This window comes from Pipistrellus kuhlii, unplaced genomic scaffold (assembly GCF_014108245.1).
Source record: "Pipistrellus kuhlii isolate mPipKuh1 unplaced genomic scaffold, mPipKuh1.p scaffold_m20_p_3, whole genome shotgun sequence".
NCBI lineage: Eukaryota > Metazoa > Chordata > Mammalia > Chiroptera > Vespertilionidae > Pipistrellus > Pipistrellus kuhlii.
This window is the reverse complement of record NW_023425529.1, coordinates 22,147,978-22,168,352: the sequence shown is the minus strand read 5'-3', so window position 1 is coordinate 22,168,352 and position 20,375 is coordinate 22,147,978. Positions and strand designations below refer to the sequence as shown.

The 20,375-nt window shown below is 36.8% G+C and overlaps 1 protein-coding gene across 1 annotated transcript in view; it reads left to right on the top strand.

The window, feature by feature from the left end:
- SLC15A5 (solute carrier family 15 member 5) overlaps positions 1-20,375 on the top strand; it is a 71,091-nt gene that overhangs the window by 38,015 nt on the left and 12,701 nt on the right. The window contains exons 6-7 of the mRNA XM_036458677.2: positions 4,003-4,191; positions 12,391-12,522. Coding sequence (XP_036314570.1) covers positions 4,003-4,191; positions 12,391-12,522 — 321 coding nt within the window. The remainder of the gene's footprint in view (positions 1-4,002; positions 4,192-12,390; positions 12,523-20,375) is intronic.

The following is a 20,375-nucleotide window of genomic DNA, read 5'->3' as shown; positions in this document are numbered from 1 at the left end:
AGGGCTGAAGGGACTGGGCTCCACCATCTTGTGGCTGTGGGTACTGCCATCTTTGAGGGCAGGAAAGTCAATTAACATATTTCCTCCTTATTGGCTGTTGGCCCCACCATCTTTGTGGCAGAGTAAGGGTCAATTAGCATATCCTCTCCTTATTAGATAGGATATTTTAGCAACTTCCTAAAAAAGAGTACTCAGAAAATATATTTTCCAAGAACTCGTATGATTGAAAAGTCTTCTTTTCATCCTTGCACTTAATTAATTAGGGTACATAGAATTCTAGGTTGAAAGTCATTTTTCTTCAGAATTTTAAAATTATTGCTCTAATATCATCCAGGAACTTGGGGAGCCCAATGCCCTTCTGATGCTCATTCCTGTGTTTATGACCTCTTTTCCTAACTGGAGCCCTCTTCTCTCTATGATGCTCTAAATGTCATGTTATTGTGCCATGGTGAAGGATTAGGTACCAGGAATCATAGCAGAGAAGAAAAAGTAGCAAGTAATTAGAGTAAAGTAAAAAGAGCTGGCAAGATCATACAGGTCATGTTCGGGATTTTGGATTTCATCCTAACTGTATGAAAACCCTTGGGAAAAATTTAAGCAGAAGAGTAATGTTGAATTTGCATTTACATAAGATCACCCTGACTGTTAGGTGTGTAACAGGTTGTAGAGGGGCAAGAGTGGAAACAGGAAGACCAGAATTTAATGTTTTGTTGCAGATAGTATTGTTTAAAAAAAAAAAATGATTTGGATTAGAATGATGGCGAGAAGCAAGTTAATTTACAATAAATGTTGGAAATAAAATCTAGAGAATTTAATAATATATTTGAAGATAGGGCAAAAGAAAGGGGACCCCAGATTTCCCAGATTTCTGCCTTGAGTACCTAAGGTACTGGAGGAGGTGATGCATAAGAGTGAAGGAGAAAAAGTGGGGGAAAGATCCATTTATGTATACTCCTCTTAGAAACCTTCCCTTAGACATTCTCTATCTGTAATTTTACTTTTTTTTCGCTTGCCCCAACATGCAAATATTTTTTTAAATATATTTATATTACTTTCAGAACGGAAGGGAAAGAGAGAGAAAAAAATATCAATGATGAGAGATAATTATTGATTGGCTGCCTCCTGCATGCCCCCCAGTGGGGATCAAGCCCACATCTAGGAATGTGTCCTGACTGGGTATTGAACAGTGACCTCCTGGTTTATAGGTCAACACTAACCACTGACCCAGTCGGGCTAAATGCAAATATTTTTAAGGCATTGCTTAGGTGTTCTTTTCTTTCCTTCCTCAATCATTTTTCAATTTCACCTGACCCTAAATTCCAACTTTATGTAGATGATTCATTTATCTTTCTCTCTTGACTCAACCAATCTTCTGACCTATGATTCACATTTTCAATTGTTTTCTGAGCACTGCTCTCTAGATTACCCTTTTGTCGCTCTAATTCAACTTTAAACCAAATTCATTTCCTCCATGTCTACTGTAAGTTTTATTTGTATTGTTGTCACTTCCATCATTCCAAACCCCTGGAATTATAGTCAGCATTGACACCTGCTGTTTCCATGTTCTTTAATTCAGATGCTATGGTTTTATCAGTGGCATCTTGTGTCTGTACTCTCTATATTTTCTGGAAGTAAATGTCTTGATTGTAATTCAAGCCCCCATTGTATTTTTCCAAGATTATTTTTAACATCCTATCTTTTAACCTCCAGTATCTTTCCTAGTCCATCAACCAGCACATGGCCTTTAGAGTAATAATTTCAAATGACAATTTTAATCTTTTCACTTGTGTCTAATATCTTCAATGATTCCATCATTGTCAGAGTAATTTCAAAATTCCTTACAAGTCTATTAAATGCCTCTTATGATCTTACCCAAATTTGTGTTCTCCTCTGATTCCCAACAACTTGAGTTTCTTGGCATTTTGAAAATTTGATATTCACAACTTTTGCTCGTGTGATTTGTGCTGCCTTCACCTCTTGCTATTTGAAACTCTTCTTTCTTTAGAGCATAAAATTATTCCTCTCATTTCTCCATCTAGAAATGACTTCTTCCTCTTATATTCCCTAACAGAACATAAAATCTGCAATGACTGAAAATAGGTATTGCTCATCTTATATCCCCCAACTGTACCTAATGTAATGCCTTTCATATACCAACAACAGAGCAAATATTAAATCAAATTGGCCTATTAGCTCTCTTTCTGATGAGTGTGTAATGTGCCAAGTAATCTAGGAAAATGCAATTATGTGATGAATTTGGGCTTAAAGGTAAATCATATTGAAATTCATGTTTTCTATATGAGCTATTTACAAAACCAAAATCTCTACTTCATTATGAATGGGCCTTTATTAAACAATTTAAAATAATGATAAATAAATAATCCCTCAAATTTTCTAACTTATTCATGTTTCCTTCCCTTTTTATGCCTTCTATTTCTTAGGAACTCAGTAAAGAACAGACTATTATTGATACATTTAAATGCTGAGATATAATTAAAAAATTACCTATCAGTTTCTCTATCAAACAAAACAAATACTAGGTTGATTTTTCTGAGTTGAAAACTTTGTCTTATCTGAAATTTTGTGCAAGTTAGCAAGATGTGATTTTCTCTCAACGAAATTCCTTGAGCTAAATTTTGCCTGTGCTTTAACAATGGGATTAAGTCCAGTTCTATGAATGATAAATTGAGAAATGGAGTGGTTGCAATAGACATAAACTGTAAAATGCTATAGCAAAATCTCTATTCATTTTCAATCAAGATTTCCTAGACAATTCCTTAAAAGTAAAAGAGAAAGCTGTTTCCATTTATACACTTTACCTAGTTAATTCACCTTTAATACTTTTCCCTCTTTATAAGTTTCAAGTCTTTAATTCTCTAATAGCTACTTTACTTTCTCTGCAGATTAGAGAAATATTAGACAACTGAAGACTGATAATGCTTACAGATTATTTCAAAATGATTTTTAAAATAACTCTTAAAAAGTTATGAGATCATTTTATTTTAAATGCCACCCCAAATCATTTTTTATTTCTATATAACTAAAATAGCTATCAAAAGTGGCATCTCTTACCTGAGGATAAAAGTTCAAAACTATTGCTTTAGCTTTAATAATATAATAATTACTACTAATTGCTACCAGGAACTATTATAATAATACAAGTACATTATCTTATTTAAATAGTCCAATTGCTGAGTTGGTTAGAGCATTATCCCGATACACCAAGGTTTCCAGTTTGATCCCCAGTCAGAGTACATACAAGAAACAAACAATTGATGCATAAATAAGTGGAACAACAAATCTCTCTCTCTTTCTCTCTCTCTCTCCCTCCCTTCCTCTCTTACTCCCTCCCTCTCTCCCTCCCTCCCTCCCTTCTTCCCCTTTCTCTCTCTCCAAAAATCAATAAATACAATAGAATCTATATATATATAAAAGCCTAATATGCAAATTGTCCACTCAGGAGTTTGACCGAGAGACCAGTAGTTTGATCACCTGCTATGACATGCCCTGACCACCAGGGCACCAGGGGGTGGCACTGTATGAAGGAAAGCCTCAGCTGGCAGCCAGAAGGCCCCAATTAACCCTGATTGCCGGCCAGGACTAGGGACCCTACCTGTGCACAAATTTTGTTCACTAGGCCTCTAGTTTAATAAATAAATAAATAAATAAATAAATAAATAAATAAATAAATCCCATAGCCTCCCTATAAGTAATCATCATTAACCTATCTTAGAGCTGAAAAAAGTGATAATGAGGTTAAATAACTTTCCTGAGGACATATGACCAGTAAGTCAGGAAATAGGGAGGCAATGCAGCCACAGCCTACTGGAGGCTCAGCAAAGGACAGACAGCACAGTTAGCCATCACCTGAATGTTTCAGGAGGGAAAAAAAAATGTTGAGGAAATATTCCCTAGAGTTAATGTGTGAGAAATGCTATGGCAACTTACTAGTACACTGGTTCTTTCTTTAATATTTTTTTCTTTTGCATTCCTCTCCTTCAGTGGCTGGACAACTCTCTGCTGCATTGTCTGTGATGGTAGCTGGTTTCTCTGAAATACACAGGAAACACTTCCCTCCAGTGGAGCAGCTTCGTTCAGGCAAAATTCTCACTGTTTCCTCCATGCCATGTTTCCACCTGGTTCTTCAGTACGTCTTACTTGGAGTGGCTGAAACACTGGTCAACCCAGCCTGTGAGTAACAAGTTTGTCATGTCATGTTAGGATACACTGAGTTTCTACACAGAACACATCACTCGAGTAGCTGGCAATCTAGTCACTGACTGGAAATTTCCCATATTTCAGAAGAAGCCTATTTATCCCCCTCTTTTTTTAATGTTTAATTTCTCTTCATTCATCTATCATATTCAGAACAATTATTAATTTTATCTGAATGTAAATGAAATGAAAGACTTCACTAACCTCATTCAAAGCAGTGACCATTTGGTCAGATATGTGAAAGTAGAAAAAAACTTTGCTAAAACTTAAAAAACTCCAATGCATTCAGTTGAAAACTCTTCTACCTTCCCTCTTCTCATCTCCCTCCCTCTCACTCAGAGATAAATTCACATGTATACTCCCTCCAAAAATGACATTTATATTGCAGTTTGAGAGCCTATGCAAATAAAATGAAAATTAGGCAATTTTCCAGATAACTCAATGTCTTTAAACTAAATTGTAATCACTAGCATTTCATAAGACAGGTTCAAAATAAACTTATTAAATATCCAGGTTTTCTGGATTGTCTAGATTGCTATTATTAACTAGTCACTTTAAAATTCATTAAAATATTTCAGTGACTTCTTGAAATACAGTAGTGTGTGTCTATGTGTACATTTATCAGTGTAACCTATTGTCTTATGTTCTATCTTCCTTATACTGCCTTGAAGTAGGAACTCTGTAACTCAAGCCCAATTATAATTCACCAAGCTTATTTTTATAACTTCCTATATTTCTCATTTAAATCTCTCTCACATTCTATCTACTCAATACACAACCTTTAGAGTAATCATCCTAAATGGCAATTCTAATCATTTCATTGTATCTAAAACTTCAATTACTCTATTATCTTCAGAATTATTTTTAAACTAGAGGCCCAGTGCACAAAATTTGTGCATGATGGGGGGGGGGGGTCCCCTCTGCCCGGTCTGCACCCTCTGCAATTCGGGACCCCTTCGGGAATGTCTGACTACAGGACATCCTTCTCGCAATCCAGGACTGCTGGCTCCTAACCACTCACCTGACTGCCTGATCACCTCTAACCACTCTACCTGCCTGACTGATATTCCTAACTGTTCCCCTGCCTGCCTGATCGCCTCTAACTGCCTCTGCTTGCCTGATTGCACCTCTGCCTGCCTGCCTGATTACTCCTATCCGCCTCTGCCTGCCTGCCTGATGCCCCTAACTGCCAATGTGGCTTTGTCCAGAAGGACGTCTGGAAGGACATCCAAAAGACATGAGGTCTATCTAGTCTAATTAGCACATTACCCTTTTATTAGTATAGATTTCTTAGCTATAAATGTTTAATAAAGATATTTATAATAATAAAAGAATAATATGATAATTAGACCAGATGATCTACCAGATGAAGCCGGGGCTACGAGGAAAGCCTGGATCCTGGGTGCCAGAGGGAAGCTGGTGCCAGTAGCAGGAAGAAGGAAGGCCTACTCTTGCATAAATTTCATGCTTTGGGCCTCTAGTGTGTGAGTGTGTGTGTGTGTGTGTGTGTGTGTGTGTGTGTGTGTGAAATGTTTTTGCAAAGCATTTCATTGCAAAAAGTCAAAATAAAATCAAGTTTGTATAATTATAGTCATATTTTTTGTGTGAGGCTTCTTTTACTATATAATTTTAAATTATCTCATTGTATATATTTTGCATGAATAAATTCTTTTATGAGATTCTAAGATGTTGACATCATTGGACACTATGAGGAATACAAAAAAAAAGTATAAAGAAGCCACCACACAAGTGTTTGTAACTTCCCTGATGTTGTTTACAGAAAACTGTTGGAACTAGTCAGCCTAAATTTTGCAGTCTAGATAGGAAGAAAGGTAATGAATAAAAATGATGCGTGAACACAGTCAGGAAATTTCCCAATAATGCAGCAACACCAGTTCAAAACACAAATGTAGATTATGTTATATAAACACTTAGCTCACCCTCCCTGATTTCCCTGTAAGGACACTAAAGTCCAACTAATTCAAATGACTTATCCACTATAGAGGTAACGAGGTAAGGACCACAAGACTTTGTTTGGCCTGGCCGGTGTGGTATAGCAGTTGAGCGTTGACCTATGAGCAAAAGGTCAAGGTTCAATTCTGGGTAAGGGCACCATGTTTCAGACACAGTCCCCAGTGGGAGGCATGAAGGAGGCAGCCAATAAATGATTCTCTCTCATCATTGATGTTTCCATCTTTCTCTCCCTCTCCATTCTTCTCTGAATTAAATATATATGTATTTTTTTAAAATATATTTTATTGATTTTTTTTACAGAGAGGAAGGGAAAAGGATAGAGAGCTAGAAACATCAATGAGAGAGAAACATTGATCAGCTGCCTCCTGCACATCCCCTACCAAGGATGTGCCCACAACCAATGTACATGCCCTTGACCGGAATCACACCTGGGACCTTTCAGTCTGCAGATTGACGATCTATCCACTGAGTCAAACCGGTTTTGGCATGTATATTTCTTAAAATACTTTATTTGGCCTTCTAGTTTTGTCATTTATTACAAGTGTAACCTTGAGAATTAATTTAACCTTTAAGTTTTACCTTTCTGATTTTTAAGATGGAAATAAATATAATTCTTCTTTATATCACAGCATCAGTGTAACAATCAATGGGAATGTAGTCTATTCCTTGAGAGTTAAATTCCAAAGTGTAGAAAGGTGTTTTGAAATGTAAAATCAAGAAATACTCTTGCAGTACAATGTAAAGGTTAATATCTATGGTCTTAAAGTAAGACAGATCTGAATTAAAACCCAATTTTGCCACTGAGTAGTTGTGTGACCTTGGCAAAATTATTCTGTATTTCTAAGTCTTTCTCATCATCTGTACAATGGGGAATGTTGTTGAAAGCACTAAATGAAATATTTTATGTAAAGAAAAGAGCATGTGTCTGATTTGTAGATGGCAATTAATAATTATCAGCTATAATATGTGCTGTTATTATTATCATTGTTATCATCATTATCATTTTATCATCTTTTACATAAATTTAGAGTGCCAGACTCAGATTCAAGGCTGAAGCACAGCTCATAGCTCTTTCTACCACAACCACCATAACTCAAACACCAGGAAACCTGGTAGTGTGAGCAGATTTGTGTCTTTCTCAGACAAGTCATTCTAGATCCCATTTGATCAGTGATGTAGGGTGCAGAATTATAAAATTATTCTCTAGGACAATGGGAGAGTGAACAAACTAGAGAGATATAGAATGTTTGTTGGGAAGTTTAGGAGGCCATTTGAGTTTTATGGGCAGGAATTTAAACTGATTCAAACAACATGGTTACAGGTTTTTCTTCAGCCACATTAGGCTGCATGGATATAAGAGCAGAGATGGCAGACAATGAATTGCTTTGTCAATCAAGTTCTAGAAAGCACGAGGTAGGCAAGGGAAGGAGACTATGAGAAGGAATATGGTTAAAACAATTGACCATGAAACTTAACTTGGGTAAAAAAGAGTAGTGAAGACATGAGGTGAAAATAACAAAAGGAGAAATGAAGTAGAATTTTTGGAGGTGTACAAATATTTGTATGGTTGATTAGTAGAGATCAAACTGAGAAGATGGAAGGTGGTAATCAAAGAAGCAAACACAATGTTGAAATTATGGAGTGGTTACAATTATTGGTCTAAGACATGGGTTGATAAACTTTTTAGTGTAAAGTGTCAGAGAGCAAATAGATTTTGCACACAAGTCTGATACAACTACTCAACTTGGTCTTATACAAGCAGTCATAAGAATGGATGTGGCTGTGTTCCAATAAAACTTTATTTATAAACTAGAGGCCCGGTGCATAAAACTCGTGCACTTGAGGGTGGGAGTGTCCCACAACACGGCCTGCACCCTCTCGAAGTCTGGGATCCTTTGGGAAATATCCACCTGCTGGCTTAGGCCCGGGGATTGGAACAGGCCTAAACTGGCAGTCAGACATCCCTCTCACAGTCTGGGGCTCTCACAATCCAGGACCCCTCACTCCTTACTGCCTCCCTGCAGCAGAAGCAGGAGAGGCTCCTGCCACCGCTGATGCACTTGCCATCAGTGAGTCCAGCTTCTGGCTGAGTGGCGTTCCCCTTGTGGGAATACACTGACCACTAGGGGGCAGCTCCTGTGTTAAGCATCTGCCCTCTAGTGGTCAGTGCACATCATAATGACTGTTCATTCCACCATTCAGTCGATTTGCATATTATCCTTTTATTATATAGGATAAGTGTCAAATTGGACCTTACCTGACCATAGTTCATCAACCCTGGTGTAGGGTACAAGAGTCAGTGAATGGCTAAAGTAGAGTGGAGGACAATAATGTTGAAAAGGAAGGAGTACAAGGGGAAAAAAAACAAAACAAAAAAACAAGATTTGGCAAAATGGAAGGTTGGAAGGATAATCTATATGTACGTCAAAACTGCCAAGAGTTAAGGCAGGAGTAGAACTGGAGGGTGTGATGATGAGAAAGGAGCTGATAACTGAATAATAGGGGGAAATGGCCTAAAAATTGGCAGATGACAGCACGTAAGTTCTCTTAGGTCATATAATCGGATAATATGATATTCAAATCTGAAGCTTTTTAGATATGAGAAAGCAATAATGACTTGAAAGTGGTAATTAGATAAAATTCAATTTTATGGACATTGGCAGTTCTCCACATGGTCAAAATAACTTCTTAGCAAACACAATAAACACATTTTAACTGTTTAAAAACAATTGGAGGAAAGGTAATTTCTAGCTATGAGTCCCCAGTACTGGGTGCCTCAGGAAGGTGGTGATGGCCCATAATTTGTAGATTCTGCATGCTCTGTGATGGGACATGTTACAAGCACTAACCAGCCTCCACCTGGAGGCACATTTCAGCCCTCATTGGCAAGAAGACCAGCTTTTACATACACTTTGAATAGTTTTTACTATGTCTTCACAGAAAATGAGAATTTGAGAGCAGTGACAGACTTATTGATAATACCCAAAGCAAAGTGTACTAAAAGGACTACCATGGAGCCCAAAAACTCAAGTTGATGATTACTAAAGCTGAAAAAGAACAGAACATGAAGAAGATGCCTGAATACAGAAGGACTTGAAAAGCTAAGTCCCATAAAAGCAAACTGGAGGCTTTCAAAACCCCTAAAATGACACCAAAGAGAGATTAACCAGCAGGCAGAGGCTGGCAAAGTGTGTTCATGAATTATATACCGCACCAGAAGTTCTAGCAAGAGAAAAGCATAGGATTAATAATTAACTAGCAGAGTAATAATGGGCTTGCACGTTCTGCTTTTTCTCGGTGAAAGAAATCACCCAACTTAGTCTTTCTGCCCACTGTTTGTCTCTTCATATTTATAGAGAGAAAAGTTCATAAGCCAAATCTTTTTATATCTGTGAGTCCTTTCTTCCCAATGCCTCTTCAACATTTCTCTCACACTGTTCTTTGGATCTTCCTGAAAAAAGAAAGAAAAACTTGCAGCATGTCCTGAGGCTCCTCCTGGTGATTTGCACTGCACAAGAAAGCTGGGATACCCACAGTCCATTGCCACCAATATTGACATCCTTCTCCACAGTATTCTATTTATCACCATCATTATCTTTATCTCCAATAAGTATGTATGGTATTAAATGCCTATTTAGCACTGCCCTTAGTACTGGGCATATCTCTGTTCTCTGCCCTCTCAGAGTTTAAAACTCAGGGAGGAAATACCCATGCCTTTTCCCACCATCAGCTACAGTACTCAGCACATTTCCTAGGGTACAGATAGGGATGCCTTTTAATATTTGTTAGATGATAAATAAAAACATGTTGAGGACATGCAGAAAACAAAATAGAAATGCTAACTGAATGCAGGAAGAAACATTTGACATTTATATTATGTACTAGAGGCCCGGTGCACAAAAATTCGTACACTCGAGAGGTCCCTCAGCTCAGCCTGTGCCCTCTCACAATCCAGGACCCCTCAAGGATGTCCAATTGCCAGCTTAGGCCTGCTGCCAAGGGAACAGGCATAAGCTGGAAGTCATACATTACTCTGGCAGCCCAGGTACCCTCAGGGGATGTCTGACTGATGGCTTAGGCCTGCTCCCTGGGGGAAGTGGGCCTAAGCTGTCAGTCGGAAATCCTCCTGCCACTGCCACTGCACTCACAGCCATCAGCCCGGCTTGTGGCTGAACAGCACTCCCCCTGTGAGAGTGCACTGACCATGACGGGGCAGCTCCTGCACTGAGCATTTGCCCCCTGGTGGTCAGTGTGTGTCACAGCGACTGGTCATGCCTGGTCATTCACCCATTAGGGTCAATTTGCATGTAACCCTTTTATTACTTAGGATTAGTAAGTTGGTTTAAAAGAGCTGGACAGTCCAGCTGGTATGGCTCATTGGTTGAGTGCCAACCTATGAACCAGGAGATCACGGTTCAATTCCTGGTCAAGACGTATGCCCGGGTTGTGAGCTCAATTCCCAGTGTAGGGTATGCAGGAGACTGCCAATCAATGATTGTCTCTCATCATTGATGCTTTTCTCTCTCTCTCTCCATCTCCTTTCCTCTCTGAAATCAATAAAAATATATTTTTTTAAATAATGAAAAAAGTAAAGAGCTGGACAAGTACATTTACTGGGGTAAAGAGCAGCTGCTAAACCAGGAGTGAAATTTTCCAGAGAAGAAAAAATTTTTTTCATTTTATAGAGAAGGAAACTAAAATTTTAATGTTCACAATATGTTGATTTATCACCACTTTTCTTTTTGTTTTAATATATTTTTATATTGATTTCAGAGAGGAAGGAGACAGAGAAATATCGGTGATGAGAGAGAATCATTGATTGGCTGCCTCCTGCACACTGCCTACTGGGGATTGAGCCTGCAAAGTAGGTATGTGCCCTTGACCAGAATCAAACCTGGGACCCTTCAGTTTGCAGGCCAATGCTCTATCCACTGAACCAAACAAGCTAGGGCACCTTTCTTTTTTTAAATGAGCTTTAATGTTTACTTATGACCTCTCATTGTAATAAAATTTGCCAAGTACAAAAAAGCAAGGAGAAGACAAAGTAAAAATCTAGTAATTCAACCATTCAAAGTTAAAACTGTTACTGTTATTCAATCTATTTTCTTATAATTTTTTGCCATGTATATACAAAGAGAGATTAGTGTAATAAATTCCTCTGTACCATGTGCCAGCTTCAACAATTTTTAATGCACAGCCAAACTTGTTTTATCTCCACCCTCACTTGCATACTAAGTTCCTTCTTGTTGTATAATGTTGAATTACAACCCAGATATAATATATATATATATATATATATATATATATATATCATAAATATTTCAGCATATATGCCTTATATTTTCATACATATTTTAGTAGTTATGTTAATATGGTATGTTCAAAAGTATACATACTTTTTTTAATCTATTTATAATATAAAAATTATTTTAATTAACTTTTTCATTTTTTATTGAGGTATAATTGATATATAACATTGTATTAGTTTCAGGTGTATGGCCTAAGGAATAGATATTTGAATGCACTGCAAAATGATCAACACAGTAAGTCTAGTTACCGTAGGTCACCATGAAAAATTATGAATTTTGATGGGTTTATTTGTATATGTGTATGATAAGAACTTATAAGATTTATTGTCTTAGCAACTTTCAGACGTGCACTATAAAATTACTGACTATAATCATGCTGTACACTACGTCCACATCAGCTACTTACTATATAACTGAAAGTTTATACCTCTTCAGACCCTTCACCAATTTTACCTACTGCTCCTCTGGCAACCACCATTCTATTTTCTGTATCTACGAGTTTTGTTTTGTTTTCTTTTGTTTAGCTTCCACATTTAATTGGAATCAAAGGATATTAGTCTTTCTCCATCCCACTTATTTCACTTAGCATAATAACCTCAAGGCCATGCAGATTGTAACACAAGCAAATTTTCATGCTTTTTTATGGATGCATAGTATATTGGCACCCCAACCACTAACTGGTCAAAATTTTCTTGTAGCTGTACAAAGACATATTTAGCCATATTTTATTCCTTGTAAACCTCTATAAATTTTAAGACCAAAATGTATCTTACTGTAGTAATTTTTAATTCCATCAGTAACATTTCTTTGACATATAATCAACATTAATTTGAACGGTATCTGTGAAAGTATGTTAGAGAGACTGTTCTAACTCTGGTCTCTTTTCTCTTAGTCTCCATAATATCATACAGATTTGTTCCAAGTACCATCAGAAGAACCTGGATGAATTTTTTGACCCTGTTCAATGGATTTGGTTGTTTCATGGGGGCACTGCTGGTAGAGTTGGTATACCTCATCTCAGCAGGTAAAAATAGGTCTATGGTATGTTTATATCTACATTGATTTGATTACTAGAAAATTGGAAGACAAAAACCTTAAGAAGAGGGGTTTTGCCAGTGTAGTTTCCTTAATTGCTCCACTTTTGCAATTAAAATAGGAAAGTACTCTTGCTGCATTCATTAATTTCTGAGAATTGTATTTCTTTTGATAGGAAGAGGTAATTACAGAATATAATTTCTCATGAGACCTCGCCTGCTGTCTTTCTTTGGTGTATTTTAAAACAAACCAGTCATTATATTCTTATTAGGTCTTTCAATGAGGCCAAATTTAATAATGCATCATAGCTCACATAGATAATCTTCAGAAAAGATACATCCTGTGTAAATCGAGGTATCTGGATGATCCTTTATTCCTTGTAATTCACCAGAAATCATGATTATGCAACCAAAGAAATTATGCATTAATTAACCAGTAATCTTGAAAAATTTTCCCCATAGAAACTTTGATCAGAAAAGCAGCCAAACTGAGTCTGCCTATCTGTTGAGAATTATGTTCCATAGAAAAAAGTCTATTTTTCTGTCCACATAGCAACTATTCAAGCATTTGATAAACATTCAAAGAAATAATGTGGCATGTATGGGAAGGGGGGCAATGGTATAGGTACACAGATAATAATTTAATTTAAAAATTAATATAAACAAAGAAATAATGTGGAACAGGGTTAAGAAAGTAGCTTCTGGAGTTGAATCCAGATAGTCTAGCTATGTGTCCTTCTCAGTTTCAATGACAATAAATAATTACTCATGTTTTTCTGAGGATTAAGTAATTAATGCATATGGTAAATGCTCAATAAAGAGCTGTTATGATCCTTTTCTATTTTATAAACTACCCAGTTTTCTCACATTGCATTATTATCTGATTTTTCACTATAAAACCCCCTCCATCAATTAAACAAGCAACTATCTGTCAGTATCTTTCTTAAAATATGGTTTCCAGAATCAAACACAATACTCAAGATGATAGATATGTCATGTTGATTAATCTTTTCTTCCTCTCTCTCTCTCTCTCTCTCTCTCTCTGCCCTCCCCCTCACCCCCTTTCTCTCTCTCTGAATTCCAACAAGGATTGCATTGACTTTTTCAGTAGTGCATCATGCTTATGGTCAATTAAAACCTAAACTATTTTCTATTTTTAGCAGCTTCTCCCCATTCAGTTTCACTCATGACAATTTTTTTCTAATTAAACACATGAATTTATATTTATCCTTAATAAATGTCAGTTCATCATCCTAAATAACACATTTTAAAAATTTAATTCTGTCACCCATTGAATTACTAACATTCACTTCTTTATTAGCTTTGCATCATGTGCCAATTTAGAAACAAGTAACTAGGCTCTTCCAGGTAATTGATAAATTGTTGAATTGGACAGAACCAAAAATTGAGCCTATGGGAAATTCCTAAAGACCTCACTGCAAGTTAATGACAATCAACTAACCCTTCCCTTTGGGACTTAAGCAGCTCCCACTTCATTTAATTACTATATTTAGCCTATACACTTTTCCATCATTCCCTGAATGACATCACAAGACACATTGTCATATGTTTTTCTCAGAATAGTATATATGGTTTTGTTTATGACAGTCCCTTTAGCATTTACCAAGAAAAAAAAATGAAGTTCATTTACATGATTTGGATCTAGTGACCTTTTACTGCCTTATAGTGACTAATTAGATCCCTTAAAGGAGAGGGGTCCTTTGACCTTATGCCTGACTTTGAGTAAGTCATCATCTCTCTTATTTCCTCTTATTTAAAAGAGGAAATGCTGTACTTCACTTTTCTCAGAGATGATAAGAAGATAAAATTAAATAAGCATTTGAAAATTTCAATGTCAGAGATTACTTTAAATATAAAATTATAGTGGCCCATTTGCTTACAAACAATATCAGTTTAGTCAAACAACCAGACCAATTTTTTGACGGAGCTGAGCATAATAAAACCAACACTATTACAATATGTTTAGGCATCCCACATGCCTCCACATTCCATTTAGCACATAGGATATTTTAAACCTTTACAGATTCATGTCAGCTGAGCATGTGTGCATATGAGAGTATGTGAGTGTTAGTGCATGATTGGAAAAGATAATCAGCTATCACAGTCTCCTAGTCTCCAAGCTACATTAGTCATTTTTAGCACCATGATGGAGAATGGTGTGAATGCGGTAAATTCAAAAGATTTCTCAAAACTTGACTTTGCAGACAGATAGCTGTTAGAGTGACATTTTCAGTACAAGTGAGAAAACTGATCCTTCTGGGATCTCTAACTCTGAGTGCTTTAAAGAAGATACAAGACTAAACCCATCCTCCTACACTAATCATTTCAGGAATAGTTTATCTAAAAGTAGCAATGCTAATATAAAGGAGTGAAGAAGTCAGTCAAACTGCTTATTTCAACTACATCCCATTAGCAACCAGATCAATTTTCTCACACATGAGTTCGAGCTTACCTTTTGACAAAAAATAACAAAATAGCATTCAGTGGAAAATGACATCTTTGTTATGGACGTGCAGGTGATTGAAAGATCCAAAGCAAAATGTCTAAAGAGAAAGGGGATAATTGGACAGAATCAAGAGGTCAAGGTATACATCTTTTTGTCCCTGCTAGTCCTTCTTCCTCAGAATTCAGGAAAGAAACAAAGAATTTTAACTGTTTAATTCCCATCAAGATCATTTTAAATTTAAAAAATATGATTTTAAAATTCTCATTTAAATATCTATGATTATTGAGGCCCCTGACAGCCATGTCAGCATAAATCACCTAGTCACTCTTGAAAGAGGAGTTTGCAGTTGCAGTAAACTTGAAAGAAGAAAATATTTATTATGCATCTGGAAAGATGTTCACAGGCCCATGCTTATTTTTCCAGAGATGTGTTTCTTCAAATTCAGATGAAAGCCTCAGGTCCAACTTCACATGGGTTTTGAGATGACAGATTTTTAAAGCCAGAGGGGAAAAGAAGTGGCCTGCTTCCCCATAATCTATCTTTAGTCAACCAAACTCTACTGCCTGTCCACTGGCTTTATGCCCGAGTTCCTGTGGCTAAGTAGGCAGGACCCCAACAGTTCCCATGGGCAGACCCCGCTTATGGTCCTCAGTCAAAATTAGATGCAGAGCCCTCCTTGTACAGTGGTGTTATGCATTTCAGAAACAATTTATTCTACACCCTCAACCTTCATCTCTACAGAAACCCTTGGAGCTGCTCAGAGGCCTTAGGTTCATAATAGCATCAGGGCAGAGCCCAGATCACCCTCCAGACTATGGAAAGCAACTGTTCATGGCTATTGGCCCACAAGTGGTAGAAAGGGCACAACTATGAGTCAGATAAACCTGAATTTAAACTTTAAAAAAGAGTTGTGATATCTTGAGCACATTATTTAACTTTCTGGGACTCAGTTTCTCCTCTAACATGGTGTCACTAATATCTTCCAAGAATTCTATGAGAAGAGGAACTAAATATAAAGCACCAGATAAATCAAAGTGCAAAAAAAAATGATTTTTGTTGTTGTTGCTATTGTAATTTGAATGAGATTTCAACATTTTTAGAGTGAACTATTGATAGGATTGTCATGGATATGATATTCTGGTATGGCACTTTAATAATTATTCAAAAAAGGGTGTATTTCATAAATGCAGAGCTCAGTCATCCTATTCAACTTCAATTCCAAGTCTAGATGAGGATGAGCTAAAATAAAGCAATGCTCTGAGATTCTTCTTGGTCTCATGTACCCATGTCATTAGTGGAGGTCCCTTTGCATGGCAAACTTAGAAATCTAGATAGTTATAATCATATCCACACTAAGAGTACCTGGAAATGTGATTAAAATCAACACTAGAAGGATGGGTTGTATTTGGCTTGGTAAGCATAGGAGTGAATTATTTCCAGAAGGGAGCACTTATACCAAGTCTTGGAAGTAGAGAATCAAGAGGTACATCAGAGGAACTCAAAGAAAATCAGTAACCTACAAATATTCAGTAAATATTTTCAGTAAATATTCAGAGAATCTGAGGAGAGAATCACATAAAGTTAGAAACAAAATCATGCAGGATCCTTGGCTTGCAGGGATTTACTTAATTTGAAGGTAATAAGAATTCATAAAGACATCAGGTGAGTGGCATGACCTATTTGGCTTTAAGATCACTGTGGATACAATATAATTTGGAAGAGAAAAAGAATGGTTTATGAAGTAGTAAGAAGGGTGCAACTGAAGTCACCCAGGCAAATCTAGAGTGATGGATTAATGAGGAAGTGAACAGATGGAGAGAAATGGATATAAGCTTGATTTTTAAAGTAGAATCAATAGTCCTTAGTGATAGTTTTCATAGAGTCAGGGGGTAGTATGGTACAAAAAGGAGAGGTATGAAGAAGGCATCCCAAATGCTGCCAAGAGAAACTGGGTGGGCAGAGCTTCCATTTTCTAAATGGAGAATACTAGAAGACGAATAGATTTAAAAACTTGTCACCCATTCATTTTTTTAACACATTAAGTTTGACATACTTGTTTGACATCCATATAGAAATATCTGAAGCTCAGAAAAAAAGATCTGGGTCAGATATATAAATATGAGAATCTTTAGCACAAAAATAGCATTTGAACCCAGGGAAGTGAATGAAATTACCTAGTGTGAGTATTAAGAATAAGAAGAAAAAGGAGCTCTGGACCTAGACCTGAATATCCTCAATATTAGAGGTTAGATGGAGGAGAAATGGCCTGCCAAAGAAAGAAAATTAGCAGTCAAAGATGTGGGAGAAAAAATTTCAAATCTATACACACATGTGTGTGTATATATTTATATACATACATATGTGTGTATGCTTATGTATATTTCACTGAAGATGAGAGGATTATTTCAAGTAGAAATTAGTAAATTGTATTAAATGCTACTGTGAGATCAAGTAGAATAAAGACTGAAAAATGTTCATAGATTTAACAAAATTATGATCACTAATGACTTCAGTAAGAGTCACTTCAGCCGAAACTGGTTTGGCTCAGTGGATAGAGTGTCAGCCTTTGGACTGAAAGGTCCCAGGTTTGATTCCAGTCAAGAGCATGTACCCTGGTTGCGGGCACATCCCCAGTAGGGGGTGTGCAAGAGGCAGCTGATCGATGTTTCTCTCTCATAGATGTTTCTAACTATCTCTCTCCTTTCCTCTCTGTAAAAAATCAATAAAATATATATTTTTTAAAAAGAGTCACTTCAGTGGTGACAGGGGAATGAGAACCTGGTTGGAGTAGGGTGAAGAAATATCTAGTAAGGGGAAAAAATAAAGGTATTGCATTAAACACCTTTTTTGAAGAAGTTGGCACTGAAGATTTAAATAAAACGGTGGTTGGATGAAGATGTAAAAGGATTTGCCAGATTTAGCAAATAAAAATATAAGAGACACAGTTACATTGAATTTCAGGTGTACAGTGAATAATTTTTAGTATAAATTATGTCTTATGAAATATTGTAGGTGTACTATAAACAAAAAAATTATTTGTACAATATTCAGGGCATGCTTATTCTATAAAATAATTTATTGTTGTTCTAAAATTCAAATTTAACTATGAGCCCTATATTTTATCTGGGAAACTTGGATGTGGATTCAAATACTTTCTTATTTCAGAAATCTTGAGCATATTTAGCAGATAAAAATATCTGGAGAAGTTAAAAATGCAAGTGAAAGGAGGGCGATTGACTTATCAAAGAATGGATACTTCTTCCCTGCTCTGAAACAGAGAGAAAGGAGAGGATGGTGCTGGTGCAATTGGGTGTAGCTGTGGTTTTGGAAAGATGCTGGAGCCTTCCTTTCAAGGCTCCCAATTTTCTTTATAAAGCAGCACGTCAATCATGAGAACACAAGGGGATTAAGATGAGAATAAATATGAAGAACAAGGGAACATGAACTCATTGCAAGAGTGAGCAAAGCTGATTTAGAAGACAAATGTTACAATGCTGGTGATAATGGATGAAGGGGCAGGGATCCTTTTCCTTAACAAATTTTCTGAGACTTGCATGAGAAGATGAGTGATTTTTATTTGTATGGAATTCCATGCCTGGGTTTCCAGTGTTCGTTTCTCTTAATCCAGTCATAGAAGTGTAGCTAGGGTTTCAGTACAGCTAGAAGCAAAACCAGCATCAGGAGTTTCCTTTCCATATTAGAGCCAGGTCAAGTACAGCATCAGGCTAGTTGCAGTACAGTGTGTGTGTGTGTGTGCGTGCGTGCGTGCGTGTGTGTGTGTGTGTGTGTGTGTAGGGTGGTCCACATGGCCCACAGAAAATGAGTGCACACCCAAGCAGCAAGAGTTCAATGGTCCCAAAAGCACAAGAGCAACAAGAGGGCAAATTGCTTTCTTCGGGGGATTAAATATCCCAAATTTTCATGCACTTGCAGTGGCCACACCCATTCTGGCCAACCTTCTGTTCTCAAGTGTAACTGACAATAAGCACCTTTGCTAGTCCCCTCAACTGCACTGGGCATGCATCCAGCTCCCCTTTGTTGGACCCCTGGGGAGTGTAAAGTTGTAGTTTCCTGGTGAAGTTGCCTAAATGACACGCCTATAATATCTGGCTTTCCCTTTGCTCCTTTCCTGCTATTAATAACTAAATTAATTACAATGGTATCATTGGCAGTGTTGAAGGCCCAGTTAATACTGGTGATGATAAAGAATGATAACCAAAGTACCTGAAACATTATTTTGTCCACTGACATTCAGGTGCTCAAGGCAGGTATGAAGCTACCCAGTAGATCTTTAAATGATGTAAAGACTACAAGATACAGGAAGAAAGGCACTAACTCTAGTCTTGAATTAAAGTAATTTGGGGTAAGTCTTATAGGCTGTTTCTTTCCAAATGTGCAAAAAAGATTGAGAAAAGCTTTCTTCTCAAATTCTGAAATTAATTAAGTCTACACCATTAGCTAACTGGAGTTGCAAATAAGAGAACAGACTTTACAAATAAGCAGATATTGGGCAAAGTCAGTTCCTGCTACTTCCATAAAATGATTTAAATTAAACATTTTACTATTTTAAGTAGCTCCACTTAGAGATTGACTTATTAATTCAGCCCACAAATACATACTGGGTTCCTACTATGTGTAAGTACTCAATTAATAATGCCAAGTCCGATATTTAATTAACAAGAAGAGCCTTATAGAAATAGTTGACACTGAAATTAATATCAGATATATTCATTTGACTAATGCTATTACAATTACAGTTCATGCCTAATGACATTATCGGGCTATTATCACAAAGCATTACCTCTCTTCTAAAACTCATTTCCATGATAATTCATTGAAATCATCATGAGAACACACTATCTTGATGGGTTTTTACCTCCCAGTGCTCTTCAAGAAGAGAAACTCACAGTATAAGAAAGCTTCTTATCCCAAATATCACCCATGCAGTTCTCCGTGCAGATCAGGTAAACAATGCACTGTGAATTCTCTACAGTTTTGAAAGGCACAGTATCCCCCAAAACAGCAAACTGACTTCATTTTAATCCACAATTCCCAAGAAGTGGAAATACAAATTAAAGTGTCCATGCCGACAATGTTATGAGAGCAAACTACTGAGCTCTTGCAGATTTGGGACCCCATCTCAGCTCACCCATTTTATCCAACGCATTTGTTCTATCTCCTTGAAACGACTTTTGAAATACAGCTCAGCCTCCCTGTGCCTCTGTTTCCTTATCTGTGAAATAAAGGTGATCGTTTGAGTACTTACTAGATAAATATGAAAAAAAATGACAGAAAAGTCAAAGTAGAATATAGTTGTTAGGTATTATTTCCTTCAGGTATCATGAAAATTAATGTGTTTTAAAAATTAACTCAGGT